Source organism: Lactuca sativa, chromosome 4 (genome assembly GCF_002870075.4).
Source record: "Lactuca sativa cultivar Salinas chromosome 4, Lsat_Salinas_v11, whole genome shotgun sequence".
NCBI classification, from domain to species: Eukaryota; Viridiplantae; Streptophyta; class Magnoliopsida; order Asterales; family Asteraceae; genus Lactuca; species Lactuca sativa.
Window position 1 is genome coordinate 186,669,362 of NC_056626.2, and position 11,749 is coordinate 186,681,110.

The following is an 11,749-nucleotide window of genomic DNA, read 5'->3' on the forward strand; positions in this document are numbered from 1 at the left end:
ATTTTGTGAGGGGATTTACGTTGTTAGAAGCCTGAACCAAGGACATGTTGACTCTTCACATAAAGCAGAGATGGAAGAAAAATCAGAGGGTCCTGTTGACTGCTTCCTTCACCCTCCTTTTCCCTACCTTGTTTTGTAGAGCTACTAAACCACCACCAATTCCACCGCATGTGACAGTGGTTATGAGTGTAGTTGTTGTGGTCGGGGGTTGGAGGGGTTGCTCTTAGCTGGCTACAACATTGAAGTGAGGGTTTGCTTCTAACATCAAGGGTTCGATGATAGGGAAGGAGACGGAAACACCACCATATTCCTCTTTCTCCGGTAACACCAGCATATTCCTATTCTGACACCACTCATCACCTCTAGGTCACAATTTGTAACCAGATTCGGACCACATATCAAAATCGATGCTAAGATCCACAATAGAAATCATCCACAACCCTCTGTAACCATGTCGTCGGAGGAAGATGAAGTCGGTGGGGCGATGAAGTCGATGAAGTGTTGGTCGGGTTCAGTGACCGGGAAACAAAGAAGGTAGAAGAAAGGTGGAAGGGAAGGGGGAAAGTGAACGAAGAGGGGGCGGGGGGTTTGGGTATTTTTTTTTTTTTTAATATAAAATAATTTATATTTAAATAAAAAATAAAATATTAAGGGCAATATAGTCATTTTATGGTTGCCAAAGGATACAATGTGTAAATTTAAAATAACAAGGGACGAAGGACGGTCGAGTTAATTTCTAAAAATAACGACTGATCGTGCATATTTTGGCACTAGGACTATTTGTGTAATTTACTCCAAAGTTTTAAAAGAAAAAAAATACAAAATCTTGTTCACTTCGTCCCTCGTCCGCTCTTCTCCCTTGTCGCTCACCCCTAGTCTTTGCTCCATCACCGTCGTCCACTCACCGTCATACCCTCGTTGTGGATGTCTCCTCCAACGCCGGTGACCACCTTAGACGAAGCCACATCATGAGTTGGGATATGCCGATGACCACATGCTGCGAAGTCATATGTTTTGCTATCTCATCTGGGTTTAGCTTGATTCATCTACTCTTAATTCTCCTCTAACTGCATATTCGAAGGTATAATTAGATTTGCTCTTGTTATTGATTACTTGATTGGCTCGATTAGATGTAATTGTTAATGGGGGTTTGACGAAATCGAGAATTAGGTTAATCAGATGAGTTTTGGGGTCTGACTTTGGAAAGATCTAAGGGTTTACAGTCTTAAGAGCTCTTAATTTAATTTATTTTGTGGGCATTTGGAAGATATATGGGTTTTGGTGTCTGACATTGTCTTCTAATTGTTTTGTTTTATGATTAATAAAGTGTATTATAGTAGTAGCTGGATTGTTTTTCTTCAGTGGACAAAGTACACGATTCATGCATATTGCTTATTTTTATAGCTTCAAATGTCTAGATTAAACTTAAAGTTATTGTGAATATTTTTCAAAATTAAAGTTGGGTATGTATTTCAGCTATACTTTGTGAAGTGATGACAAAGACGACGAACATGTCAATTAGTTTACGGAGGTCGATCACTACCGCATCTTTTCTGTCTGAGAGAATTAAGCAAACAGGTAATGTGCATTGTTCTTTTTGTTCTCTTACAGCTTCAAAGACAGTTCATCATTTTCATTTCATTATCCTATATTTGCATCATCTCCATCCATCTGCTGTATCTTAAATTGGGCATATTTATTTGTCATTGCAGAAAATGAAATCGTTCAAATGTTCCAGTTGTCGCGTCCCAGAGAAGATTCAAGGAATTTACCCACCAATCAAAGAACATCAAGAAAGAGCTCTGCAAGGATGTTGGACGAGAGATTTATCAGGATTTTGAAGATATTCAAGTGGGGGCCTGATGCAGAAAAGGCTCTAGAGGTACTGAAATTAAGAGTTGATCATCGATTAGTTCGTGAGGTTTTGAACATAGATGTGGACATTAATGTCAAGATGCAATTTTTCAAGTGGGCTGGAAAGAGACGACATTTCGTGCATGATTCCACTACTTACATGACTTTAATTTCTTGTTTATCTGACTCTGAAATGTTCGGGGAGATGTGGAAGATGATCCAAGAAATGGTTCGACAATCAGTTGTCATCGATCCTAAAGATTTATCAGACATTGTGAGATTATTAGGCAAGGCTAAAATGGTCAACAAAGCACTCTCACTTTTTTATCAAGTCAAAGGTCGCAAGTGCAAGCCAACTGCAAGTACGTATAACTCCATTATCCTGATGCTAATGCAAGAAAATCACCCTGAAAAAGTGTATGATCTTTACAGTGAGATGTGTAATGAAGGTAATTGCTTCCCCGACACTATAACATACAGTGCTCTAATGTCAGCATTTGCCAAATTAGGCCATGATAATCCTGCTATACGATTGTTTGATGAAATGAAGGAAAACGGGTTTCATCCAAATGCTAAGATCTACACGACTTTATTATCAATATACTTCAAAGCCGGTAAAGTAGAAAAAGCTCTAGATTTAGTAACAGAGATGAAAGAGAAAGGTTGTATGCCTACTGTGTACACCTACACAGAGTTAATAAGGGGGCTTGGGAAAGCTGGAAGGGTAGAAGAGTCATATGGGATATACATAGACATGGTCAAACACGGTTGTAAGCCTGATGTCATTCTCATAAACAATGTCATCAACATATTGGGGAAAAGTGGTCGTTTATCTGATGCCCGGAAGGTGTTCGATGAAATGTCATCTTTTCAAATTGAACCAAATGTGGTGACATACAACACTATGATAAAAGCTCTTTTTGAATCCAAAGCTTCCCATGAAGCTTCTTCATTGTTTGAGAAGATGAAAACTAACAACATTGTTCCCACCTCTTTCACCTACTCCATATTAATCGATGGTTTTTGTAAAACAAATAAAGTAGAAAAAGCATTATTACTTCTAGAAGAAATGGACGAAAAGGGTTTCCCTCCATGCCCAGCTGCTTACTGCAGTTTAATCAACACACTTGGAAAAGCAAAACGTTATGAAGCTGCAAACGAGTTGTTTCAAGAACTAAGAGAGAATTGTGGGAATTCTAGCTCAAGGGTTTATGCTATAATGATAAAAAACTTAGGAAAATGTGGTCGTTTAAATGAAGCTAAAGATCTTTTTAATGAAATCAAGAAACTTGGATTTGTTCCTGATGTGTATGCATATAATGCACTCATGTCAGGTATGGTAAGGGGTGGATTGATAGATGAAGCGTGTTCTTTAATGAGGGATATGGAAGAAAGTGGTTGTGTGGGTGATATAAACTCGCATAATATTATTTTAAATGGATTGGCTAAAAGTGGGGGCCCACAACGCGCAATTGTTATGTTTGAAAATATGAAACGTATGAAGATGAAACCGGATGTTGTGACTTATAATACTCTTCTTGGCTGTCTTAGTCATGCGGGTATGTTTGAAGAGGCTGCAAAGTTGATGAGGGAGATGAGATCATGTGGTTTTGAATATGATGCTATTACTTATTCATCAATACTTGATGCAGTTGGGAAGATTGATGATGAACATGGAACACATCAAGTTCCATGAAAATGAACAAATTGGATTGTATGACAGTGTTTACTCGAAGTTTTTGATGAAGGTTTTGTGTGGTTGGAGATGGTGGTCGGCTGCAGAAGAAGATATACTTTATTTTTAACCGTAATAGCAATGTGGTTATATCATTTTTACCCAAAACAGAAACATAATTTCATTTTCTTGAAATGTGATAGCAACTCCTTTACTCATAATAGCATTGTACGTCTTTTATCAAGAATAGCAATATGTAACAAATGTACTATGCCCATATAAGTAGTGAAATGTAAGTATGTTGCTTTTGTAGGTAACCATAAAGTAGATTGCAGGTATATGTAAAGAAACGTAAGTATGTTGTTATTATGGTTAAAAGATAAAAGCACATTGCTCATATTGGTAGCAAAAGAGTAAAGGATGTTTTGGTGCATTGAATTTCTTAATGCCAAAAAATCAACTTTTTTAGTTAGTAGGCACACAATTCAGGTGCATTCCAGTGAATTGAAGACATACCAACCACTTGCCATGAAGTGGTTTTGGGTGGGAATACAAAAAGCGGTCATCAGATATGTCTAGGAGTGTAAGATATGCCAACGAGATAAACGCTCCACTATGCATCTTTTGGATCTACTTCAGCCCCTGAGCCTTCCTAACCATGGGTAGGATGCGATATCGATTTATTTGTTGGAATCTTTGCCTACGTCTCACCCCGGTGGATATGGTGCTTGTAATGGCAGATAGACTATTTTTGAGCTTGAAACATCCACTCACATGGTATCATTGGCGACATTATTTGTTAAAGAAATTTTCTGACTTTATATTTTTTTTTTGAAAGAGATTTTCGTTTTCATGATACTTTGCTTAAATAGAGAACGACGGATGGCAATCCAAAATGGTGAATAAGACGATGGAGACGTATTTGAGGTGTTTCATTCAAAGAAAGCCTAAAACTTAGGCCCAATGGCTACCTTGGACCAAGTACCGGTACAACACTTCACCCGGTCCAAAGTAGTCCAAGTATTGTATGGGAGAGACCCCACTTACATAAATATGGATCAAATCAAACAACCATTTCTACATTGGATGAGCTAATGGGATTTTTAGGTTATAAATCATATGTACTTGCGAAATTTCACATAAACACTTATGGGCACATGTAACTTAAAAGGATCTATGGCTTTTCACTATTAATAACAACATATTTTATGAAACAAAAATAGAACCCTATGATAATTGAAATCATGAGTAGAAAACATACATTTGCTTAATTCGAATTAAGCTAATCAAACACCTCGAGATCTCTTTCGAAAACAAGCTACAATTGTGTGGTAGTCTCTAATGTGTTACACTTAAAACCCTAGCATCGAATATAGGAGATAGGGGAGAGGAGAAATCTAATTTCTTGAGGTACGAAAGGTTATGAACAAATTTGGCTAGGGGATACCCTTCTTTAGACTTGCCAAATAATCTAGAAACCCTAAATTTGAATGATAAAACAACAGTATTTTATCCCTATTCAAATTCTTTTTCCTTATCTGAGTTGGAGGCTTTCAAAAACCCTAAAGAAGGTTCTGGATTGTCTCTTTTGCTCAACTGTTGAACAATTGCAGTCCAACCCTTATACCTCTAGTTATTTCTAATTAACCTAGACTTAATTCCAAATTAATTCTCATTAATTTTTAATTACTTATTACCATTTCCAATTAATATATCAATCACATAATATATATTAGTAAATCATTTGTCTCTATTTTATAATCAATCCAAGCTATTTCCTAGTTATGAGGACAACCCAAAAAGGATTTCTCTGTTATTATTTAAGATTATACTAATTTAGTTAAGACCTTAGACACTTAATCCAACAGTCTTTCACTTGGATAAATCGCTAACTACAACTGTCAGTATAATTCAGAATAATCAGTAAAGTGTGTTTTCAAACACAATGCTAAACTCTAATCAAATCAGACGTCAGCCTTTAGATAAGCGATCAACTATCCTTTCCTTCTTTTTGATATCGTATGGACACGAGACATGGATAAGAATCAATCTCATGATCCAAATTTCTGTTTCCTGATTTCTCGATCTGTGATGACGTCATCACACAACTAATTGAACACATCAATTTAGTCTCATCCGGGCCCAACACTATAATGTCAACATCAAATAACAAAGGGTCCCAAAGATATTGCCTTTCCTTAACAAGCAAAAAAAAACGAATAAACTGTAACTATATAATCACACATTTTACTCATCTAGTCACAAATAGGAATACATTTTATACCATCTAGTTACGGATACGTTGATGCAAACCAATGTACAACAGATTCGTAAACTATGACTTATATATCTCCATTTTACGAATAAATATGTAATCGTCTTCGAATTAATCGTGATTAAATCCATGAAGTTATCTCTAAGCGTAAGTTTAACCAATACTCAAAATCCCAATTTTCTAAGTACTCATGAATATTGCAGAAATCTATATGAAATGTCCAATTCTTATGGACAATTTACAAACGATTCATGACAATCTTAAATTAATACTTACTCCCAAAGTATGACTCATTGTGGTGTTTCGAATAAATTAATATTCGGGAAGTAAAACATGCAAAGTGAAACACAAGAATAAATTAATCGACAAATGGTATCACACAATTTGAACATAAATAAATTTATATTATTTAATCACCATTCAATTGCAATTTATTATTGTTACATTGTTTCAAAACTATCAACTAACTTCCAAAATCTAAAATCTAATATCATCTCTTAGACCAATGCTCCTAGCATGCTCGAAGTGCTTAATCTTGCTCAAACCCTTTGTGAGAGGATCAATAGGATTATCCTATGACGATACACGATTCACCATGAGTTTGCCTTCTTCAACTTGATGTCAGATGTAATGGTATTTCCTTCCGATATGCCCAATGTTGTAAAACTCGCTGAGTTGGCCGATTACTCCTTCGAGTACTCGCTACTCGGCCCCTTACTGAACTGAGCAGTGTTGTAAAATCCAGTCAACTCAGTGGTTCATATCTATAATATATTTAACGATTTATTATTTAACACACACATATGTGATTATTACTACACACATATATATATATATATATATATATATATATATATCTTAAATTTTCTATAATTGTTCACGAAGTGAGACCATTATGTGTTTTTCAGCTTTTTTGTATTCACATGTATCTAAATTTGTTATATATTTCAATCAACTTAAGATTTTAACTTATGATTTTGACATATATAAGTTCCCTAAAAATATTTATACATAAATTACCGAATCCGAGTACTCCCTGAGTACTCCTGAGTACTCGTTACTCGGTAGTCGGCCGAACAGGTACCGAGTAATGAGTTATACAACCTTGGATATGCCTTGATCTACCATGATCATTTGGTTCTTTGGTCAAAGCAACCATGCCCTCGTTGTCATAGAAAATCTCCATGGGTTCTTGGATTTATGGAACAACTCTAAGATAATCAATGAAATTCTTTAACCATGCCGCTTCTTTCGTCGCCTCGCTTACTGCGATGTGCCTTGATCTACCATGATCCTTTGGTTCTTTGGTCAAAGCAACCACACCCTCGTTGTCGTAGAAAATATCCATGGGTTCTTGGATTGATGGAACAACTCCAAAATCACCAATGGAATTCTTTAACCATGCCGCTTCCTTTGCCACCTCGCTTGCTGTGATGTAATCTGATTCACAAGTAGAATCAGCCACCATCTGCTGCTTTGAACTCTTCCAAGTTACTGCTCCACCATTCAATAGAAATACCCATCCAAATTGCACATAACTATTATCCCGATCTATTTGAAAGCTAGCATCACTATAACTATTCACCTTAAGTTTATCTTTGCCAGCAAAAACTAAGATCACACATTTTTTTCGCAAATACTTAAGAATGTTTTTCATTACAATCCAATGAGCTATGTCAGAATTTCCCTGATATCTGCTAACCATGCTCAAAGCATAAGCCACATTAGGCCGAGTACATGTCATAGCATACATAATCGATCCAATAGCCGAAACATATGAGATTCGACTCTTATCACTTCTGGGACATTAGGCCTTGCTCAATTTGACAATATGATGCATGGATAAATCCCCTTTCCTGTAATTCTCCATATTGAACCGTTTCAATATTTTATCCTAGATCCTTTATAGGTAAACATTTCCCAAGCCAAGACTTTAGTTCTTGAAAAGTTGGAACATTGTTTCCTATAAGGAGTATGTCACCAACATATAAAACTAGAAATGTCACTACACTCCCACTAGCTTCAACATACATGCAAGAATCATCCTTACTTCTAGAAAATCCAAACTTTATGACCTATTCATGGAAGCTAAGATTCCAACTACGAGATGCTTGTTTCACTACATAGATGGACTTCTCAACCCTGCACACCTTATTAGGGAATTTTGCATGTCCAAAACCTTCTGGTTGAGCCATAAACATCCTCATCTAATTTCATATTAAGGAAAGCAGTTTTAACATCCATCTGACATCCTTCAAAGTCATGATAAGCAGTTACGGAAAGCATTAACCTAATTGAATTAATCTTGACAACTGGTGAAAATGTTTCATCATAGTCAATCCCTTATGTTTGACTAAAGCCCTTTGCAACCAACCTTGCCTTGAAGGTCTGTACATTACCATCCATGTTAGTATTCTTCTTGAAGATCCATTTGCACCCTATTGTCTTTCGGCCAGGCATGTGATCAACCAAAGTCCATAATTGGTTATACATGGATTTGATCTCAATATCCATTGCCTCTTTCCATTTTGCAATCTCAGGGCCTTCCATCTCTTCCTTATAGTTAGTCGCCTCATTCAAATTTATCAATGTATTATCACTTATAAACATGTCCCCATCTATTCTTATAGAAACCATAAAAATTTGGTGGCATACTAACTCTACTAGATCGATGACAAGATAACAAATTGTCAATGGACTTAATAGGTTCAACCTCAGAGAGCTAGTTTCATTAAAGGTTACTTCATTGGATGACTTTTGAATTTCTTCAAGATCAATCGTACTCACAATCTTATTTGAATATGAGCTCTCTCACACGAAAAAAAAATCCTTTTCGAGCTACAAATACCACATTCTCACTAGGTCTGTAAAACAAGTACCCAAAAGACTTTTGGGATAGCCAAAGAAAATACATCTATCAGTTATGGGTTCTAGTTTATCTTGGGTCTCGCGCCTAACGAGATCCTCACAACCCTAGACCTTGATATGTACAAGAGAGGGATGTTTCCCTGTCCACATATCATGAGGTGTTTTGGCAACCTTCTTGATAGTAACAAGATTGAGGATATGGGCGGTTGTATCTAAGACATACCCCCAAAATGATATAGGGAGAAAAAGTCAACTCATCATGGAACGAACCAAGTCCAACAATGTTTGATTACGCCTTTCAGATACACCATTAAGATGTGGTATCCTAGGAAGTGTCAGCTGTGAAACAATTCTACATTCCTTAAGATAGCCGTTGAACTCGATACTAATATATTCTCCACCTCTATCAGATCGGAGCATCTTTATCTTCTTGCCCAATTGATTCTTTACTTGGTGCTTAAACTCTTTAAACTTTTCAAAGGTTTCCGATTTATGCTTTATTAAATTGATATACCCATATCTACTATAATCATAAGTAAACGTCATGTAGTAGTAATTAACATCCCATGTAGTGGATCTGAAAGGACCACATACATCAATGTTGATGAGGTCTAACAATCATTTACCTCTTTCACAAGTACAAGTGAAACGTGATTTATTCATCTTACCCAATAAGCAAGACTCGCATTCATCGTCTGATTTAAGGTCAAACGATTCTAACACTCCATCCTTTTTGGAGTTGGGTGATGCGTTTCTTAATAATGTGTCCAAGACAACAATGCCATAAGTATGCCTTGTCTAAACCATTAGAAGAATCAATACTATAAACACTATTGCCAAGTTTATTCACACACACACACACAATCATATACACCATTAGAAGGATAAACTTTGAAAATAAATGCACCATTTTTATAAACTAAAATTACACCGTCATTATCATCAAAACCATAACGATATCATTGTCTAAATAAAACATGAAATGAAATTATGTTTCTTATCATTTTTGACGAATAACAACAATTGTTCAAATAAAACCTAACACTATCAAATAAAAGCCCATTAGTTCCAATCCTAGTAACAACCGACTTTCACCTATTCCCCATAATCATCCCCATGATCAGGTTCAACTTCCCATGCTCGACCTCTTTACTTTCCTTTAGTCCCTACATATCCGAACAATTGTGGAAACCACATCCCATATCAAGGATCCAAGAGTTTGAAATATAAATGTTACTAATTTGAATAGATTACATACCAGATGAAGAGCCAGACACATTTCCCTTTGCCCCTCTCACTTCTTGTAGGTACTTAGGGCATCTTCTCTTCCAATGCCCCTTTTGGCCACAATGAAAGCACATATCTTCTTTCGAATCACCGATAGGAGGAGCATTAAAGTTGACATTTCCCTTTGACCCACTGGAATCTCCAATGTGGCTTTCCCTTTCAAGTTCGTTTGGGAATAGGCTTCTCTCTTCTTTCCCTTGCCTTATTGAATAGCCATGATTGGGGCACTTGCAACACTGTTAGAATGACACTTCTTCATTCCAGTTTCAACTGTTTGCAATAGATTATGCAACTTAATCAATATGGTCTCAGTATTGTTCAAATGATAGGTTAGGATGAACTAAAATAATGGTGAGATATGTGATTAACTCTGAACTAATTATTACTATTTCCAATTAATATATTAATAATTCATCTCTCTCTCTCTCACACACACGCACACACACATACACATATATATAATCAATCTAAGTTATTTCCTGATTATGAGGATAAATCAAAAAGGACTTCACTGTTATTTTTTAAGATTATATCAATTTAATTAAGATTTTAGACACTTAATCCAACATGAGTAACTAATGAAAAGGGATGCGAATTGAAATTCAATATGTTAAGGACAACAAAAGATGAAGATGGAGGGCAGAACACGAAAAGATGTGAATTTTGAGTTGGGATTAGGTATATTTAAAACTTCAGTCCTAATATCAACAATCCCTCACCAAACTCACCGTGGTCCAACTCGTGGGTCCACTAGTGTATCGTCTCCAGATAACCGAGACACATCATGGCTCACGCACACACGAAGTGTTACATGTCTCACTCTCTAAAGTGATTAATTGGAAATCAAATTTCAACCCAATAATTCCTCCACAGTTGATCGCTCTTTGATCGCTCTGACTTGAAATTAGAGGTTGAACCAGAAGAAACTTTCAGGGTGTGATCCAAAAATCGGGCATTTGAACACATAGAGAAGTGTTGATAAAAAAGAAGGGATTACCAGTTTCACAGACCACATGAGAGGACTAGAGACTATTCACAACACTTTTTTTTTTTTCACCATGAGGACAAGGTGACTCCTTGAGGCGAATGTATTGCTAAGGTCAAAATAATTTGTACTTATTCTAGAAGGGGTAAATTGGGAAAGCTGCCAAACCAAATCGATTTCTGGTGGCTTGAAGAGCAACTTAGTAAGAGAGGTCTTTTGCAGTTTGTTATGTGAGTAGTGGGAAGGGAGAAAAATCATGCATTTTTTAGATATCAATGGTTTTGTTTTGGAGAGACTAGCCTCTCGAATTGCTAGAAACTTTAGGGTTTATCCCAACTTTCGAATTTAGTTGACATTTTCATTGAAAAAGATACGTATTTCATGTAAAAAATAGGCTTTTAAAAATGTTAAGTTGCCATAGAGAGAGTTTATATAACAAGAGTTTTTTTTTTTTTAATAAATAAATAAAAGTTAGTGGACAACAGTCATGACAAAAAGAATAATTATTTAAAAGTTTAAAAAATATGAGAGATGCCCTAACTAAATTAATAAACAAACCAAATTTAGTTGCAACTTGCAAGACATTAAACCTTTGTCATCATATCCCGGTGGATTGTCATGAATATAAATTTTGTTTCACCTTCAAACCCCCGTTAGATAAAAGACATTAATACCAAGGTTTACTTGAAAAGATTGAATGAAAGATCCACTAGTAAATGATCCAAAGTTACAACGCAAGAAAATGGAGAAATACAGATTATAGATAGCAAATTAGAAAAAAGATGATGAATATGACAAAATAAGC

The 11,749-nt window shown here is 35.9% G+C and overlaps 2 protein-coding genes across 2 annotated transcripts; one reads left to right on the top strand and one right to left on the bottom strand.

Moving 5' to 3' along the window:
• The first annotated feature begins 652 nt into the window (after positions 1-652).
• On the top strand, positions 653-3,853 carry LOC111878127 (pentatricopeptide repeat-containing protein At3g16010). Its single transcript, XM_023874638.3, has 3 exons — positions 653-1,081; positions 1,477-1,578; positions 1,713-3,853. Exons 2-3 carry the CDS (start codon positions 1,494-1,496, stop codon positions 3,548-3,550), a joined length of 1,923 nt encoding a protein of 640 aa, XP_023730406.1. The 5' UTR covers positions 653-1,081; positions 1,477-1,493; the 3' UTR covers positions 3,551-3,853.
• A 3,149-nt stretch (positions 3,854-7,002) lies between these two features.
• Positions 7,003-7,509, bottom strand: LOC122197506 (secreted RxLR effector protein 161-like). Its single transcript, XM_042901689.1, has one exon. It carries the CDS (start codon positions 7,507-7,509, stop codon positions 7,003-7,005), a length of 507 nt encoding a protein of 168 aa, XP_042757623.1.
• Positions 7,510-11,749: the final 4,240 nt, after the last annotated feature.

Excerpts from the sequence above, each read along its gene's own strand:
- LOC111878127 (XM_023874638.3), top strand. The coding sequence starts at position 1,494 with ATGACAAAGACGACGAACATGTCAATTAGTTTACGGAGGTCGATCACT. Across the intron at positions 1,579-1,712 it reads TGAGAGAATTAAGCAAACAG|AAAATGAAATCGTTCAAATG; the intron begins GTAATGTGCATT and ends TTGTCATTGCAG.
- LOC122197506 (XM_042901689.1), bottom strand. The coding sequence starts at position 7,509 with ATGGTTAGCAGATATCAGGGAAATTCTGACATAGCTCATTGGATTGTA.